This window comes from Adiantum capillus-veneris, chromosome 27 (assembly GCF_014529385.1).
Source record: "Adiantum capillus-veneris isolate H3 chromosome 27, ASM1452938v2, whole genome shotgun sequence".
Lineage (NCBI taxonomy): Eukaryota > Viridiplantae > Streptophyta > Polypodiopsida > Polypodiales > Pteridaceae > Adiantum > Adiantum capillus-veneris.
The window spans coordinates 99186052-99206317 of record NC_140957.1 but is presented as its reverse complement, the minus strand read 5'-3'; the positions used below and the strand labels follow the sequence as shown (position 1 = coordinate 99206317).

General features: G+C 40.6%; 1 protein-coding gene across 1 annotated transcript; it reads left to right on the top strand.

Annotated features, from left to right (window-relative positions):
• Window positions 1-6538: 6538 nt before the first annotated feature.
• LOC147422447 (uncharacterized) lies at window positions 6539-10124 on the top strand. Its single transcript, XM_086503060.1, has 7 exons — window positions 6539-6792; window positions 8810-8934; window positions 9027-9127; window positions 9248-9362; window positions 9563-9687; window positions 9889-9962; window positions 10040-10124. Exons 1-7 carry the CDS (start codon window positions 6539-6541, stop codon window positions 10122-10124), a joined length of 879 nt encoding a protein of 292 aa, XP_086359186.1.
• Window positions 10125-20266: the final 10142 nt, after the last annotated feature.

The following is a 20266-nucleotide window of genomic DNA, read 5'->3' as shown; positions in this document are numbered from 1 at the left end:
GGCTTGGGCTTTTCTGTGCTTGTCAACAGTAGCCTTTTGCCTTTGCTGTGAGATAGAGATAGCATCCTTAATCTTTTGGAAAGATTCTTGTAGGTCTCGGCTATACTCATCTGCAGCGAAGATCTTCCCATGTACCTTAAGTAGCAAGGGACTTTTTGATCTTCCCTCAATTACCTCGAAAGGTGCTTTTCCTGTAGAAGTATGTACAGTGTTATTGTAAGCATACTCTACTAAGGGTAAGTACTTCTCCCATTGGGATCTTTGATCTACTTCCGTTACATAGGCTTTTAGTAGATCGAGAATGGTTAGGTTAGCTATTTCACTTTGGCCATCAGTTTGTGGATGATAGGCCGAAGAGAAGTTTAGCCTTGTTCCTAAATTCTCAAAGAGACCCTTCCAGAAATTACTGGTCATTCTAGGATCTCTATCCGACACTATGGACATTGGCAAGCCATGGTACTTGAAAATTTGTGAAATGAAGAGGGTTGCCATTTGATGGGCTTTGATAGTCTTTTTGACAGGTATAAAATGAGCTTGTTTACTGAACCTGTCTACTATCGTCCATATTCCCGTATTCCCATGGATAGACTTAGGCAATCCAAAGATAAAATCCATGGATATGCTCTCCCACGGTGAATTAGAGATTGGCAAGGGTTGAAGCAATCCAAGTTGCTTCCCTCTATCAAATTTTTTCTTTTGACATACCACACATTTGGAAACATACTCGTGTATGTTCATTTTCATGGTAGGCCAATAGAAATATGTTTCAATTCCCTTTAGGGTAGACTGAATCCCTCTATGCCCTGCATATGGGGGAGCATGAGATTCATACATTACTTTCTCACGTAGTGAGTTAGTAACGCATAGTCTATTGCCATAGAGAAGATAACCATCTTGTAAAGTAAATGGTTCTTCTTTCTTCCCTAATGCAAGGGCTGAAATCACATCTCTATAATCGGGATCAATAGCATACTCATCTATCATTGAAGATAGATCATTGTGAGTTGCTATGGAAACCGCATTCACTCTCGGGCGTCTTGAGAGTGCATCGGCTACTTGATTGTGCTTGCCAGCAATGTGAGCAATATGAAAATGAAATTGCGAAAGGAAATTTGCCCACCTCATTTGTTTGTCGGAGAGCTTGGTCTGCGTCATGAAGTACTTAAGACTTTGGTGATCCGTTCGCAGAATGAAAGGAGTCCCCAATAAATAGTGCTTCCATGAGTCTAAGGCATGTAGAACTGCAAGGAGTTCTTTTTCGTATATGCCTAGAGCTTGCTCAACAGGGTCGAGCCTTCGACTCTCATAGCCTATGGCGTGCCCTTCTTGGAGCAAAACAGCCCCAAGGCAATCACCACAAGCATCACATTGGACCTCAAATGGTTTTGAGAGATCCGGTAGTGTAAGCACGGGTTGAGAGATAAGCTTTTCTTTAAGCTTTTCAAAAGCATTGTTCTCCTTAGCAGACCACGTATACCTAACATTCTTCTTTGTTAGGTCATGTAATGGTCCCGCAATTTGTGAGAACTTTTCTATGAAGCGTCTATAGTATGCACACATACCTATAAAGCTTCTTAGTTCATGAAGATTCCTTGGTTTAGACCATCCTTTTATTACCTCTAACTTAGATGGATCCATTTCGATTCCATCTTGAGAGATAATGTGACCTAAATATTGAATCTCTTGCAAGAAAAATTCACTTTTCTTTCGATTAACATAAAGTTTATTCTCTCTTAAAACTTGAAATATTACCTGGAGGTGTTGCTTGTGTTCCTCCAATGAATTAGAGTAGATGATAATATCATCAAAGAACACTCCAGTGAAGGTTCGATGAGGCCTGAACAGCTTCTCCATCAAGCGGTTCAATGTGGCTGGTGCATTAGTCAAGCCAAAAGGCATGACAATGTATTCGTAAAGACCAAATGTAGTACGAAATGCGGTCTTTACAATGTCTTGATCAACTATCCTTATTTGATGATAGCCACTTTTTAGGTCAATCCTACTGAAGTAGGTCGATCCTTGTAGCTTATCAAATAGGTCTTCTACCCGTGGGACGGGAAACCTATTCTTGATAGTGATCCTATTTAGTGCTCTATAGTCGACACACATACGATATGTGCCGTCTTTCTTTTGCACTAATAGCACAGGTGAGCAAAATGGAGATGAGCTAAGCCTAACCATGCCCTTCTCAATTAACTCATGCACTTGCCGCATAATCTCCTCTTGTTGAGCTTGAGAAACTCTATAAGGAGGTTTGTTAGGCGGTGAACTTCCTGGAAGAAGTTCAATTGCATGGTCGTCATTACCTCGTTTAGGAGGTAGCTCACAAGGGATGTCGTCAATAAAGACATCTTGAAACCCCTTGAGAAAATTGGATAACTCTAATTCCTTTTGGTTGCTTTTATTTTCTTTTGCTAAAGCATTAGGTTCATTTTGAGAATCTTTAACAAAAATCATGTACACGGAAATAGAGCTCTTTATTGACTTGTTGAACGCTGGTGTATGTACAATGGGGATGGTGTTACCCATCTCCCTAGCATCTATATACATGTCCTTTTCCCTGAACTTAAAGGAGATTCTCCTTTCAGGAAATTTAACATGGGCAGCCAGACGGTCAAACCATGGTGCCCCTAGGATTACATCCTCATGCTTGAGAGGAGAGATAAAGAAGTCCTCTTTGTCCACATAGCCTTGGACATGAAGCCTCAATTTCCCGATTAAGGGAGTGACTGAAGCTTCTTGCCCCTTGAAGGCACTGTCTGCGGGTAGGATATCTCCCATCTCATAGGATTGTATGCCTAGCTTGGTGGCTAACTCCATAGATATGAAATTGTGAGTAGAACCAGGGTCAAAGAGAATAAAAGCATCATGTTCTCTTACCTTTCCCCAAGCATGGCATAGAGGAGATCCTTTGTGGTGAGTTTGATGAATCTCCTCCTCTTGGATTTCAACCAAAGAAGCTCTAGGAGGATCTTGGCGGTTGTTCTTTTGGGGACAAGCGCGGTACGCATGCCCTTGTTCGCCGCACTTGAAACACCGGTTATCTTTACGATAAAGCTCAAGCTCTTCAGGAGAGAGTTTATTCTTTCCTTTGTAAACTCCCTTCTCTTTGGCTTTGTTGGAATTGCCCTTAGGAGACTTTTGGACATTGTCCTTCCCCTTAGGCTCATTGGAACCCTTGTTTTCCGGGGGCTTATTATTTCTTTTACCCCCCGTTTGGAAATTGATTCGCGAGGCCACCATAGTATGGTGTATTACCGCCGATATGGTACGTGGCCTTTGGGAGTTGACATACTCCGCCATTTCTTCGGTTAAGCCCGCACAAAATTGTTGCTTTTGCTCTCCAAAATCCAACTTTTTGAAGACAGTGGCTTTGAGTTGTAGGTCCCAAAACTTGTCTACATATTTGTGGATGGATTCATTGGGAGAGAGCTTTAAGCTTCGCCATTCGGTGAGTACTTTGTCTTTGGCATCGGTGGCCAAAAACTGCTTCATAATGGAAGCTCTTAAAGCCTTCCATGTTCGTGGAGCTTCATCGTTGGCTCGTAGGCTAGACCACCATTGTCTGGCGGACTTTTGAAAGTGCATAGCTACATGGCGTAGCTTAGAGGACTCCGTGAAGCCCTCATCTCCAAACGCCGCATCGAATTGCTGGATAAAGGCCAAAACTTTGTCTGTAGCACCGAAGGTGCCATCATAGGTAAGGAAAGAGATGCTCTTCCCTCCCTCTTTGAATTTCCCTCATTCCCTTTGTGTAAAGGGAGCCTGTGTGTGTGTGTGTGGCTTTCTCTCTCATCCCCTAGCTTTGGGGCTCGCCCCCTCCCATGTAGGGATGTAGAAAGACTTTTTGGGCACACACTAAGCATCCAATTTTCCCTAGGGTTGACCTTTGGACACAACCTTTGAATTTTGGAACCTTAGCATTTTGGAAGTCTTAATGGGCTGAACCTTAGGGTCTTTTTGGCCCATTGTTTCACATGGCTGTTTTGCAGATGGCCCCCCCTTTGGATCCCTATTTTCCCTCCTTTGGATCCCTACTGTGGCCGGTCTGCTAACTTAACCAATATTTTAGCTTTTTCTCCCTTGGCACTTCCCCACATTAAATGATCAGTTTAATATGAGAAAATCATTTAGGAGAATTAGATATTGATTATTATGACATGCTTAATATGTCAACAATATTCTAATGTGAGACATAGAGATGGATAACATCCCACCTATCCACTGGTTATGCACTACAAGTGTGTGGCGGACCTTATTACAATGCCAGTAGGAGTGTGGCAGATGAGGTATATTGTTCTTGCCAGAGAAGATCTTACTAATCAGGTTGATGGCAGAGCTTTGCGTGCCAAATCTACCACTTTAGTATGCAAGTTCTTGCTTGAAGATGTTATCTCCAGGTATGGATGTGCTGGAAGAATTACTGCTGATAGAGGAGAGCTGGATGCAGATGAAACTCAAGTGTTTTTTGCTTGTATGGGCATTAAACTCGCTCTCACTACATCATACAATCCAGAAGGTAACGGGAAAAGTGAAAGAGGACATCCGCCTATTGTTAAAGCTTTAGCAAAGGCATGTGAAGGGAATATTGGTGATTGGCCTAAACTCCTGCCATTTGCTTTATGGACTGATCGCACTACACACAGTTCTGTTACAGGTTTTATGCCGTTTGAGTTAATGTACGGACAAAAACCCATTATCCCTATATAGGAAGCGGTTATGACTTGGACCATAATGCCATGGGAAGAAGGTATATCTACACAAGATTTGCTTGCTCTATGTATTCGCCAACTTGAGAGGCGTCAAGAAGATATCGAACAGGCTAAAGAGAAGCTTAAGGAGGCAAGGTTGAAGAATAAAGCAGCATTTGATGGAAAGCATAGACTACGACCACATGCTATCAAAGACGACAAGACTGGGTACTTGTTTATGACAGTAGCTTGGAGAATCAGTATACTGCTATGCGGAAAATGGTCATTAGGTGGACTCACAAAGGGGCCCTTTAAGGAGTTTGACTTTACCTCTCTCTACAAAACGGGCGCATGGATAATTTTTTGCAAACAAACTCCAAAGTTGACAGAGGTTTGACAGTTAGACTGTCCTCTTCAAGCTCTATCTACTGATATATAGCATGCCATGAGATTCCTCATATTGTGGAATATTCTTTTTTTGATTCACCTATGATGTGACAGCTCTGTCACAATCTAAGTGAATCAAAAAAAGAATCTTCTAAAATATGAGGAATCTCATGGCGTGCTATATATCAGTAGTAGATAGAGCTTGAATAGGACATTCTAACTGTCAAACCTCCGTCAACTTTGGAGTTTGTTTGCAAAAAATTATCCATGTGCCCGTTTTGGTAGAGAGAGGTAAAGTCAAACTCCTTAAAGGGCCCCTTTGTGAGTCCAAATTTCACCTAATGTAAACGGTGGTTTGAACCATATATGGTGCTTCATGTTTTCGATAATGCATATATCAATTATGCGAACTTGATGGCACTGTGGTCAAGGTGCCTATTACAGGAAAGCGGATCAAGCTATTCAAGAAGCAAGAAGGCGAGACTGTTCTTGAAGATTTCAATTTTGATCATGCTTCATAAGTGCAATTGGCACAGACTAGAGGCTGTGCAGGTTCAGAGGGTGTGGATGTCGTGCATCACCGCTTCCATGCAAAGGTAGATACCAAACAAATGCACATCAAGCTTGTTGGAAGCTTACATGATTAATGAACAGTGTTTACGGCCTGGTAGCAGGCCGAGTTTAATGTTGAATGTATGTCAAATCCGGTTAAAAGGACCAAAACATGTCTTAATGATGCTAAAGAGGACTATACTTGAAGTGAGCAGAGATGGGATATTATGATTTAAAACTGCAATGCTTGAAGTGCTCTACCGGTCTATCTTTATGACTCGTCGATTGGAGCTACAGTGCAAAAGTTATGGCAGTTTGAAGTTTAAATCCATTGCAAATACGTACCGATTGGGCAACTGCAGCTAAGGGGACAAAAATGAAATGAATGCATGGCTTGAAGTACTCACTTTGTGGAGCACGTCGGTCTTTTCAGATCAATGATCGGAGTTTCGGTCTCGCAAAGATATTGGTCGTTAAAGATTCACTGGATGCCGGTTCTGTACCGTCCGGTCGCCTCGATTGGTGTCTCAGCTGGGAGTTTTTGTCTTTCATCCAGGTTTTGGAATGCATGAGTAGTAATTGCTTTGAGAATTTTGGTGTTCAGAATGTGATCTCTTGGAATGCATTGACTGCAGGATATACCCAGCAAGGCAGGGTCAAGAAGATACTTGCATCTTGAAGGTTGTGGTGGATTCGACACACATGGTGGTAGCATAAGTCAGGAGATGTTGGAAAGTGGTGTCATGCAAGGCATTGATACGGACGATATGTATGCCGAATGTGATGCCCTTCAAATGGTGCCCAAGGGCCATAACTTAAAAGGGACGCCCAATAAGACCGGCCACCCACATGAATTAAAAATGCCACCCTAATTTTAATTAGGGTGTGAAGCCAATGGAAGAGGGGAGATGGCGGGCAGACAACGGCACAGGCAGGAGAAAATGAGCTCGCGCAAGCCGGCTCGAGCCTTAGACGGCTTGCACAATGAAGGGAAAGTTGCAGAGCGGGCTGGGGCGCACCTTTTTGGGTCCACTTCTGCCAAATTTGGCGCTCTTCAAAATCCGCCTTGCCACGTCAGCAAGGAGGGCTTCCCATTAGCGATATCGCTTATGGGTTGGCCGAATATAGAAAAAGAAGTTTCCCATGCAACTCCCAGGCCCTTGTATAAAAAAGGGGAATGAGCTCTCTTTTTTTTTCTTCCTCTCACTCGTAGAAGCCAAACCTCTTAGCTAACCTGTTAAGCCACTCTAATTGCTTTCGTAGCCATTTGAACTCTAAGCTTCCATAGCCGCTTCTAAGAAAGAATTCCATAACCTATACTAAGTCTCCTAAGCCCATTCGAATCCGGAAACTAAACCTCCATAATCCATCCTAAACCTACACTAAGCCTCATTAGCCATTCGAATCCAAAATCAAACCTTCCATAACCTATGGTAATCCTAAGCTAAAGCTTGTAAACCATTATAATCCTAAGCTAAACCTCCTTAGTGATTCGAATCTCATTCAAGCCCAATAATCCTAAGTCATTCATCATAATCGTAAGCCGATCTATCATAATCCTAAGCCGCTCCTAAGCTAAACTCCATAAGCCATTTTAATCCTATGCTAAGTACGAACCTAATCTCCATAACCAACTTTCATGTAACAAATTCCCATAGCCATAGCCAGATAGAAGATCAGGCTCTCTCTCTCGACCTTGAAGCAACAGCGGACGAACGAAGAAGACAAAAATCATCAAGATAACCTTGGTAGGCCAATTAAGGCAGGTGAAGCCGATGTAAGGAGCTTAAAACTCCACAAATAACATTTAAATTAAGCAATGGTAATGTTCAATGTCCGTTTTGGGTATTCAAGTTTCGGTGGTCCAAGCTGTCTATTTCAAGATTTGTTTTCATTGATTGTGTATGTTGCAACTCTTTTCCTCGTACCTCTCACAGCCAGAGGCCCTGTGCCTTCCCTCTCACCTTTCGAACATAAAGCCCCGACAGCGGTTCTTCTTTTAACTTTATGGAGTTGAAGTTTGGGGCAAGAGCATCTCAAAGTCTACTTGGAAAGAGTTTGGAAATGTCCAAAAGCGATTTCTTACAAACTCTCTTCAAGTTAAGACACAAACTCTATATAATCTCCTACTTCTTGTGTCGGGATCTCTTTCAATTGAGGTTATGGGCATGGAAAGGGTTGTGGAGTACATGATAAAGATGCGTCAAAACCCCTCACATCGACTTCCTAAAATTTCATGGGAAGCAAGCGAAAAAGTTCAAAAGACACATAAAAGCAAGATCTTGAGCACGGGATGGATGCAAGACATAAAGAAGTGGTTTGGGAGATGGGATGCATGACACTTGTTACATGATGCTTCAATTGACTCCCAAGTGAATGAAGCTTTTTAACAACGCCAGTGTATTACGGCTTGGGAGAAATCCGGTGGGTGACGCTTCATACATTACACCACTCATATTGCCCCCAACTACAAAACCATGTTTTTCGTTGAAAGAGGAAACCGTACTCACACGTACATGCTTGAACCTATTCCCTTGTCGACGATATGCACTATCGCACCCATTTGGTTTAGCTCCCATTTCTTTCGATACGAGACAGAGCGTTGGGGCAATGAAGAAGAGTCAAATCGAATGTGCACATTATGCTCAGTGCAAGTTCGAGAGTCTGAGTACTACACACTACTAGAGTCCTGAGCTTTTGGTCACATCCAAACTTGCTTCTCTCACATTTGCAGTCCACTACACAAGGAAATTAGCCCACTACACAAGTGCAAAACTCGTACCGCGGACACAAAATCAAAACCAGGATACACAGAAATTAAGAATTAGTCAGTGCGTGGGCAGCTAGGAATTAATTGCATTCGCATTATCACGCCGTTCAAGGAGCTTCGGAGCACCATAAAAGGCGACTTGCACCAGCTCATTCCGCTTATATTGTCAGGAGCAGCTGCAACTATAGAGCGAGCAAGCATTGCATTGCGTTTATCATTCTGTAAGTTTATGCTACACGCTTTATTCTCTCATGCAAACAGATTAGACCGATCCCGCCCCCGCCTCCTTCCTTCTCTCTCTCTCTCTCTCTGTGTGGGAACATGAACGCGCGCTATGCATTGCTACTAATAAGAAGAAGCTGCGTTTCATGCATGGCTGCAAATTTTCCCGTTTGCTGCTGCTTTGCAGGTCGAATAAGAACACTATCGAGATGGGGCTGGACGCTTGGGTCTACAATCCGGCGGACGAGCACGACCCTAGGCTTCCTCATCGCCACCACCCCAACCGTCATATCTCTCAAGAACACCTCAGCGGTGAGAAAATCCTATTGAAAGCCATTATATTATACGGCTGTGCCTAGCTACTATTGACACGGCTTAAATGGTTGAAACTCGAATGCGCATAGAGCTGGGAGTTTTGCATTTCAAGGTGGACGTGGATGAGCTCCAAAAGCAAGGCGCCACCCTCATTGACAAGACCATCCGGGAGTTTGGCTATGAGTATTGGGTATTTTCTTCCTTCTTGCCTTCCTGATGTCACTTTGTCTCTACTCATGCCTTGTTCGCAAGCACTATATTATTCTACCGACCACTCACCTTCCCTAGATTGCATGGGTTATTGTTGCAGGAAATTGTTACTCTTGCTCCACACCTTGTGGACAACTTCCAACAACTCACTAACCAGTTTTTCCATGAGCACTTGCATCCATATGATGAGAGCAGGATCATTCTAGAGGGCAATGGTATGTGTTTGGCACCTACTCTCACAAGATCGAGCGTTCCAATTCACAAGATCGAGCATGGAAACGTTCCTATTGTCCATCTACACCCATCAAATGCTATATTTAATTTTCTCACAAGTCTTCTTGGTAATACAAGCAAATCAAAGCATTACTACAACCATGGCTACCTCCTTCATGTTGAGTGGTTTCATGAATGCTAGGTTATTGGGACATACGTGATTATGATGGAACATGGATAAGATTTAGAGTGGAGAAGGGTGACATGATAACTTTACCACCAGGAATGTATCATCGATTCACAATTGACACCAACGATTATATAAAGGTAACTAGAACGACCTTGTTTACCTCGTAGGACAACTAATGCTAGGGTTATACAACAAAACTAAGTCTAACTCATCCTCTCTACCTCTCTCTCGTGTCATTGTTTGTAGTCTCCATAAAAGAGAGTCTTTGAGACTCAAAGCCTTTCATCACTAGTGAAGTATCTGAATAAATGCAAAAGTGTCTGAGTTTGAGAATGCAGGCTGTGTTGCTCTTCACAGAAGTGCCAGAAAGAATCGACATTCTCAAGCCAGAGGGAGATGACATCCCTGTCAGGTACATTTCTATCTCTTAAACCCATCATATAAGAAACATTGAAATACATTAAAACTCACTTTCATCCTTCCTTGCAGGAAGGAGTATATCACAAAGGTTCTTGAAAACCCTAAAGCACTTCATCGCTCGACCATTACTGCTGCAAGCGGAGGGGAGGCTTGAATATTGATTTTTAAGACATACATCGTATCTTGAAGCATGACAAACTTTTGGAGAGATTCCCATATGATTGGAACTCTTGGGAATTTTTTTTAGTGAAACTCGTCAATATTTTTATGACAATGGGGATTTTAAGAAACTCATGTTTTTTTTTGGAGTTTTTTGATGCATGAGTGCATTGATTTAAAACATATCTTCCCACTTCATGTTGCTATTTCTAGAAAATTAGCAGTTTGTACTATTCTCAAGTGTCTGACATGATCATGCTTCTACTATTTGAAGCCTAGAGTACACTTCAATGTAGAGCCTAGAGTATACTTAAGAATTGTAAATCCCAAAAATACTACTTTTTATCCTTGTTTGACATGCTTAATGAATATTGAGCAGGGAATCACTAACAACACAAACCTCATGATTCGTGTCAAATTTGGTACGGAGAAATATCTAATCGTTAAAAAAATTCAAGACTAGGTGGAAATCTATGTCTTTTGTGAAGGAATTTCTATATTCTAAACATTGGAAGTATGGTTTAGAAATTTCTCTGTTAGCAACCCAAGCTAAAAAAGTTACATTTCCAATCATATTGAGCTCACATGTTGTAATTACATCTTTATATATAAATGCAAGTCCCGTCGAGTCAAAACCTTGTACTTTCTTTTATTCATTCGAAATTTATCATTGGAACTATGAGCTTCCAAATTGTAAGTGGTTTACTCAAATGTGATACGTAGTCCTTCTTTACCCACCCCAAGTTTAAATCAAAACCATCATTTCTAAGCCTTGATTAAGGCATAAAAGCCATTTTTTTTCAAAAGTCTTGAAGTTTTTGGGACAAGAAATTGTATTGTATTGCCTCTAAGTGTTATACACTAGCCCTTTTTATTTTATGATGCTTGTGTCGTTCTCGTGCATTGTCTGCTTTGAGTGCCATCAATTTCTACGCGTCCACATGTGAAAGATCTATGCAACAATGTAAAGTCTTTGCAATAGTTTTAGGAATTTTGTGTCTCAAACATCTTGCTAATTTTCTCATAACTCAAGATTTAACCATAACACCACATTCTAGTCATAAGAGGTATTGTGCATTGAGATTAGGTTTCCAAGAGTAGTTTAAAATAAAGCCAACTAAGTAAAATTTTTCTTTAGATAATGATTTTTTTCTTCTACAGTGATCGAAAAGTGGATTGGAGACCATAGACATGTGCTTTGAAAATTCTATCTAGCTAAAAATTGTGGTTCTGATATTCATAAAATGGTATGAAATCATCACTCGCTCTTTGTAATAACTCTTTAGTTATGGGACTAGTGCGCATAAATTAGCAAGATTTTTCTATACTTAGATCTCTTTCAAAAAACTTCAAAATGGCAACTAGCTCATGTACATTTGAAATATTTAAAAATGGACATAATAAAAAGCTCTCTATTATCTATTATCGATTAATATTCTATTGAGTATAAAGCTTTTGAATTTCAACAGAGATTATATACAATTGGTAAACCGAATTTCAAGTTTTAAAAGATAATGCAAGAAGCATGACATTGATAAGACATAGGGAAGTGTTTTTTGGTATCTACTTGATATATCATCTTCAATGCATCCAATAAAATGTTTTTTCTTACCTTTTGTCCCTAGGCTCCAAGTCTCCCTCTTTTCCCTATGGTGCAATGTGTTTTCACTCTCCCTTGTTTTGAATTCAATGGTAAGCTTTGCTCCCCAGGAAATTTTATATTATCCATGTTGCTTTTAGGTATATGCATCAAACATGTTTATTGAAGACCAATCCCTCCTTATTGAATTTGCATGGACTAACGGCTCACGGACCTCACGAGCAAGCTTGCCTTTGTATTAAATAGTGCAGCTTGTGTTGGATGATACTTAGGCACAAGCCCTTCTCAAATCAAAACTGTGGCCCTTAACATTTAATATCAATGTATTAAATAGTGCAGCTTGTGTTGGATGATACTTATGCACAAGCCCTTCTCAAATCAAAACTGTGGCCCTTAACATTTAATATCAATTGGAGTGCACCGATGTTTACATTCAAGCCCAAATTCCACCTTATTAAAAATGTACATGAGGATTTTGAATCCTACCATGATTATGTTGAGCAAAGGTTTTGTCAAGGTTTTCCTTCCACTTTGAATAACCATGCTTTGCTTGGAAGAATCCTCCCAACGGCCTCCTAGCCTTCTCCTCCTAACCCACCTAGAGTGCCCAAAGAAGAAACGGTTGGTAGGCTCAATCCAACATGACGCTACAATCCAGCTCAGAAATCTTGTTTCTACCCTCTCAAACTAACCTCATGATAGAAAACATGTATCACATCTTCCAAACCATTATCTTTAGGTATATAAAGACCAGCGATTTCATTAACGTGATCACAAATATGTGAACATGTTAATAACATTGAGTGATCACATTTCAAAATACACGATCACATTAAATACACATGAATTTTCTTTAACCTATAGAAACTGTCCAATTCGGTAAGCCCAATGGGATTTTTTCATTTCTTGGTAGGCTCGGGTTTAGCATTCTTATAGTTTCATAGTGGGCTTCTCAAGAAAAACACATACCCTAAGGGGGTGTTGGTGGGTTGCGACGTCACCACTTATCCGCTTTTTTGTGAAACTTTTGGAGAAAGATTTCCATATGATTGGAACTCTTGGGATTTTTTTTTAGTGAAACTCGTCAATATTTTTATGATGACAATGGGGATTTTCAAAACCTCATGTTTTTTTTGGATTTTTCCGATGCATGAGTGCATTTTTTTGAAAAATATATTTCCACTTCATGTTGCTATTTCTAGAAAATTAGCAGTTTCTATTATTCTCAAGTGTTTGACATGATCATGCTTCTATTATTTGATGCCTAGAGAGCGGGAAATCACTCAAAACACAAAACCCGTCCAGCTTGCCTTCAAATTTGGTAGAGAGAAACATCTAATCTTTAAAAAGTTCAAGAGGTAAAAAATTTTGTTTTTTGTGAAGGAATTTCTATCTTCCAAACATTGGAAGTATGGTTTAGAAATTTTGTTGCTAGCACCCAATCTTGTCGATGTGATGTTTAGCTCTTTGTAATAAGTCTTTAATTATGGGTCTAGTGCATATGAATTAGTATGATTCGGCTATACTTAGATATCTCTCTTTCAAAAAAAATCAAAATGGCAACTATTTCATGTACATTTATAAGTATTTAAGTGTGGATATAATTTAGTTTAACATAAAAAGCTCTCTCTCTTGTCTATGATCCATTAGTTCTATTAAGTATAAAGGTTTCTTTTATAGCAAAGATTATAGACAATTTACGAACCATACCTCAAGTTTTAAAAAATAATACAGGACGCATGGGCATTGATAGACAAAACAAGGATTTTGGGTCATAAAGAAGTGTTTTCTCGGGGGGGGGGGGGGGGGTGCACTATGTAATCATGTTAATGTATAACATGAATTTGAAAGGAGGGGTTTTAAAATGTAAAACATTTAAGCAACTTAGCAAAAATACATTAAAATAAGGGGTTTTTATATTCAATTTTGAAAAAATAAAATAAAATAAGGATTCTTTTTATTCATTTATACATGTTAAAAGAGGAGGTTTTTTAATACCTCACGAATGCACAATATATGGGAAAAACTTAACGGTAAACCCCACGAGAGTGTCTTCAAGTTTTTGCTTGCTATATCATCTTCAAAGCATCCAATTATATGTTTTTTCTTACCTTTTGTCCCTCTCCACTGTTCCTTTTTTCCTCTATTGTGCAATGTGTTATCATTCTCCCTTGTTTCGAAGTCAATGGCCGGGTAAGCATTACCCACTAAGCAATTTTATATTATCCATGTTTCTTCTAGGTATATGCCTCAAACTTGCTTGATGATTCTCAATGCAACACTTGGCACCCGTCTCCCCCCCCCCCCCCCCAAAAAAAAAACCTTAAGTCCATTATCTTGCCCTCTTGGTTTGTCTTTGCAAAGCTTTAGTTGTAAACGTACCGGCCCTTTACTAGGCTACTTGGGTTGGTTTGTGCGAGAAAGAATTGACCTTCATAAGCCAGAGGAGATGGCATTATGGCCAGGTACATTTCTATCTTAAACCAATCATATAAGAAACATTGAAATAAATTAAAACTCACCTTCATCTTTCCTTGTATGCACATGAAAGAGTAAATCTCAAAGGTTCTTGAAAACTCTAAAGCGTTTCATCGCTTGACCATTACTGCACAAACATAGGCAATATTGAATATTGAATTTTAAAGCATACACCATTTCTATAAGTATGACAAGCGTTTGGAGAAAGATTTCCATATGATTGGAACTCTTGGGAGCATTTTTAAGTGAAACTCATCGATATTTTTTTGAAAATAGCGATTTTGAAAAACTCATGGTTTTTTTGGATTTTTCTAATGTTTAAGTGCATTGTTTTGAAATCTATACTCCCACTTCATGTTGTTATTTCTAGAAAATTGGTAGTTTCTACTATTCTCAAGTGTTTGCCATGATCATGTTTCTACTATTTGAAGCCTAGTGTACACTTCAATTTAAAGCCTAGTGTATATTTAGACTTGTAAATCCCAAAAATACTATTTTTTATCCTTACTTTTGCTTGACATGCTTGGAGAGTTTGAGGAGGGAATCACTAAAAACACGAAACCCGTGATTGCCTTCAAATCTGGTACGGAGAAATTTCTAATCTTTAAAAGATTCAAGAGGTGAAATTTATGTTTTCTGTGAAGGAATTTCTATCTTCTAAACATTGGAAGTACGGTTTAGAAATTTCTCTCTTAGCACCTAGGCTAACAAAGTTACTACTTTCAATCATATTGAGCTCACAAGTTGTAATTACATCTTTATATATAAATGCACGTCCTATCCAGTCCAAACCTTGTACATTCTTTTATGCATTTGCAAATATACAGTTCATCATTGGAACTATGAGCTTCCAAATTGTAAGTGTTTTACTTAGATGTGATTTGTAGTCCTTCTTTACCTCAAGTTTGAATCAAAACCATCATTTCTAAGCCTTGATTAAGGCATAAAAGACAATTTTTGTAAAAAGTTATTCAAGCGATTTTCAAGCACACCCTAAATCCAAGCGGTCAATAGGGGCGCGTTAATTAATTATATCATTTTTGTCTAAAGCCTCTTTTGTAGCTCACTAATTACGAGAAGTCCTTTTAGTGTTGTAAATCTTGGGCAAACCCCTGTAATGATGAAAGTGGATGGAGAGTCAGATTCACTCAATAATTGGAATTAGTACCTCTCTTAGGATTGAGGTATATAGGCCAAACCCTTGTAGCCTTGCAGGAGACTTTTTCTTAAATCAAGCTTGGGCTCAACTATGTTGCGTACTGTGTGCTGTGTGAGAGTGGGTCTTCCTTCTTTCTCTACGCATGCTACAGGAGCGACATTGCTGAAGGGCGACTCCATCAACGCGTTAGCTATGGTGAGAGCTACACATAGATGCCAAGCACGCGCAGTTCTGGATTCCTTGCCAAGAGCTCTTCCACGAGCTTCAAGGTGAGTTTTCTCCCTATCCGTGTGTCTGTTTCATTATTGTTATATATCCACTCGTTCACGGCGAGACAAGCTACACCTTATGCCTAATCACGTTCAAAATCGGTGACCTAAATTTTACTGTCAAACATCATATGCGATTGTGATTGTGATTGTGTGTGTGTAGATAGTATATTGGGGTAGAGGCTTTAGGGTAGTGTCCTCTAAGTGTAGCCCACAAGTTTTGTTGTCAAGAAGTGTGCAGTGCAAATAGGAAAGCACCAGGCCTATGACTATGAGGATTCGTACCAAAATCAAGCAAGGCATAGATGATTTGAGGCTAAAAATACACTAAAAAGGAACAAAACTCCAGGCATGAAAACTCCACTTTTAAAAGGAACCAAGATTAACTCAAAACTCTTGTGTGTGTGAAGATTAGGTGTAGCCTCGATCCCAATGCAATGCTCATTAAACCTGTTAAAACCCCTAAATTTACACTTTGATTCTTTGTCGTGACCATTTCATGGAAGCTTCAGTACTTCATTGGAGAAGCCCAGGTAGTTATTTGAGGAGGGGAATGTTGAGATGTCGAGCTCTACATCTTGAGCTGGCATCCACTACGGGTCTTGGCCACTTACGGCATTTACTCACTGGCGCGTTAGGTGACTGATACGGAGGATCTCTGCCAGTGATTCTACAGCTAGACTACACTTATAGTGCCAGCCTAGTACGCTTCTAGCGAGTTCACACTTAGTGACCGCATGTACATATGTGCTACTTTTCATTTTTAGCACTTAGTCATTTTGTACTCTCTTTTCTGTGAGAAGAAGAAGAAGCTTTCCATCTCTGTGTGGTGTGTGCTTGTCTTGTGTAGCTCTCTTGCATCCTCTTTCTGTACATGGTATCAGAGCCTGGTGCAGGCAAGAGAGACTAAGAGAGTAAGAGCATCACAATCCCTTCGTTCGCAATCCACGACCAGTACACAGAGATTTACTGTACAAGTACAGTGGTTGTATGTACGCTTGATTGTGGACACTCGTTGAGTGTAGAAAGCGTTATAGGTACCACGATAGCAGGTTCAACAGATTTGTAGGTTTTTGCAGATTGCAGCTATTTTGTCTTAGTGCTTCAAGATGTCTGACGGTTTCAGTCAGATTGTTACTCAGAAGCTTGAGAAAAATAACTACCCTGCATGGAAGTTCAGAATAACAAATTGCCTAAAAGGAAAAGGTTATTGGGACTATGTAGAAGGAGACAATGAAAAGAAACCAGAGATTCCTGAGGCAAATGCTACAGCAGAACAAAGAAAAGCTTTGAGGGACTGGCAACAAGGCCAGAGCAAAGTGATGTATTGGCTTTCTATGAGCATCACAGATGGCATGATGGGCTATCTACAGGATGCTCAAACCCCCGTCATTGCATGGAAAAACTTAGGCAGAGTGTTCGAGGTGAACACCAAGGCCAGGAAGCTTCAACTAAAGTCGGAGCTAAATCAGGTTAAGAGGAACAACCTCTCTATCAATGATTATGATTTGAAGATCAAGAGTATCATTGAGGCTCTTGGATCTATTAAAGTCTCAGTGGAAGACAATGACATTGTCCGTGCATGCTTGGATGGTCTAGGAGATGAGTATGTACATTTCAGGTCTTCCATGAATACAAGAGACGACATCCCCATGTTCCAAGATTTGATTTCTATGCTTATTCTTGAGGAGAAGAACCTTGACACATCTTCTTCTCATGGCAGAAATAATTCTGAACAGGCCTTCTATTCTAACTCCAACAGAGGTAGAGGTAGAGGTCGTGGTCGAGGCCCAAGTGGTTGCAGGGACAAATTTTGAGAAGGTCAATCAAATCAAAACAATACAGGTGGCAGGGGAAACCAGTCTCAAGGCAGGGGGAGTCAAAGAGGTTGTGGTGCAGGATCAAGCAGGCAGCAACATAGTGCAGCTAGCAGAGAATGTTGGACTTGTGGTGAAAGAGGTCACATGTCACGTGACTGTCCAAAGGGAAAAGCAAGTGGAAAGAGAGAACAGGGCAACTATGCATCTACTAGCAGAGATGCAGATGACAACAAAAACGAGCGCATATTTGTTATTCAGCATGTAATGAATACAATGACTGTAGAGAATTCCACCCAAGATGATGTTTGGTATGTGGATTCAGGTGCCTCTAATCACATGAAGTCTCATGGAGAGTTGTTTAGAGATATGCGCAAACCAGATGTGTCAGGCTATGTGCAGACAGGAGATGACACAGCTCACCCCATTGCTCATGTAGGGGACATATCTCTAAATATGAAGAGTGGGAAATCAAAGTACTTAGCAGATGTACTTCATGTCCCAAACATTACAAAGAATCTTGTTTCTGTTGGACAAATGGTTGAGCAGGGTTTGCAGTTTCGCTTCAATCCAAATGGCTGTTATGTAGAAGATTTCTAGAATGGCTGTAAGCTGATCACAGACGGAAAATGTGTGCGCAAAATGTTTACGCTGAATGTAGACATGCCTGAGATAAAAGCTGCATTATTTTCACAGGGCACAGGTGTTGTGGCTGGTGTTGACATTTGGCACAAACGCATTGGCCATGTCAATGAGCAGAGATTGTGAAGCATGCAATCAAAACAGATTGTAAAAGGTTTGCCCAAATTCAAGGTAGATGGTATGCATAAAGTGTGTGAGCGCAATGTATGTAAAAAGCCACTTGAGGTGGTGCACACAGATGTTTGGGGTCCAACCAATACTGCAAGTATACATGGTTGCAGGTATAATGTCTCTTTCATTGATGACCATACAAGGAAAGCATGGGTTTACTTCATGCGTAACAAAAGTGAAGTGTTTGGTCACTTTCAGGACTTCAAAGTCATAATTGAGAAGGAGACAGGTATGCAAATCAAGACATTGAGGTCAGATGGAGGGGGACAGTACTTCTCCAATGATTTTTCAAATTTTCTACGAATGCATGGTATACGCAGGCAATTTACATGCAGATATACTCCACAGCAGAATGGGGTCGTAGAAAGAAAAAACAGGCACATTGCAGAGGTTGCACGTGCATTGATGAATGAGAAGAACATGCCTCATCATTTCTGGGCTGAAGCTATAAATACAGCTGTGTACATTATGAACAGGACACCTACAGCTACGGTGCATGATGTAGCGCCTGAGGAAAAGTTCACAGGTACAAAGCCTGATTTGGCACACTTGAAAGTGTTTGGCTGCATAGCTTACGTGCATGTACCAGATGAGTTGCGTAGGAAATTGGATCCTAAAGCAGAGAAATGTGTTCTTGTGGGATATTCCCTTGAACAAAAGGGGTACAGGTGCTACAATCCTACTACACGAGAATTACGAGTGAGCAGAGATGTAGTCTTTGATGTGATGAGCAGCCGGTACAGTAATGCACATGGCACTATTGGGGCTGATGTAAAAGATGATGTGGTTGTACAAAATGTGAGGCCATAGTCACAGGTTTTGAGTGGACCACAAGAGTCGTCTTCTTGTGGATCTGTTGAGAAGCCATGGAATGGTAGACTACGTACGCAGGTTACTCCACCAGCAGGTACAGGGAATGTATCACGAAAAGGAAAGGAAAAGGTTGATGAACCTCCCTTTATGGCTGATGCATCATCAGTTTTTTCACATGTAGACATGGATTCAGATGGTTCTGAACAAAGTCTTGATGAGGAATTTGGAATTCCGGCTGTCAGGACACCTAGTGTAAGGAAAGTACAAGAAGATGCTAGAGGGAAAAGGAGTGACCCAGGACCGCGCAGATCTAACAGAGTCAGAAATCCAGTTCAGAAATTGACTTATGATGGGTATATAGCGCATCACCAAGCCTACATGGCTAAGGTGATATAGGATGTGGAGCCCACATATTTTGAGGATGCGGTTGGAAATGTGCATTGGGATGATGCAATGAATGAAGAGATGGCTGCATTGGAAGCAAACGACTCATGGGAGTTGGTGCCATTGCCAAGTGGCAAGAAAGCTATTGGCTGTAAATGGGTGTATAAAACTAAGCATAAGGCTGATGGTAACATTGAGCGTCACAAGGCAAGGTTGGTCGCAAAGGGTTATGCACAGACATATGGCATAGACTATGAGGAGACCTTTACTCCAGTGGCAAAGATGACGACTGTGAGAGCTGTCATAGCAGTGGTTGCATCTAGAGGATGGATTATGCATCAAATGGATGTAAAGAATGCCTTATTGAATGGTGAGTTGCAAGAGGAAGTGTATATGGATCAGCCACCTGGTTATGTCGATCCAGGCTACCCAGATTATGTATGCAGGCTTCTCAAAGCTTTGTATGGTTTGAAGCAGGGCTCTAGAGCATGGTATGACAGGATTGCCAAGTATCTTGTCAGTATTGGTTTTAGGAGAGCTCATGCTGATCATTCACTCTATGTACGTGAGAGTGATGTGTGGATCGTGGTCATTACCATATATGTAGATGACCTTATTATTGTGGGTGACAATGCTATGGAGATTGACCATGTGAAGGGTCTTCTCAAACAGGAGTTTGAAATGAAAGATTTGGGCGAGTTGCGCTAGGGTGAAAGCATGGTTTGGTGGTACAAAAAAAGGACCTATTTTGCTTCTACCTGGTTGGTACTTCTACATATGTCCACACTTTGGAGGGAACCTTTT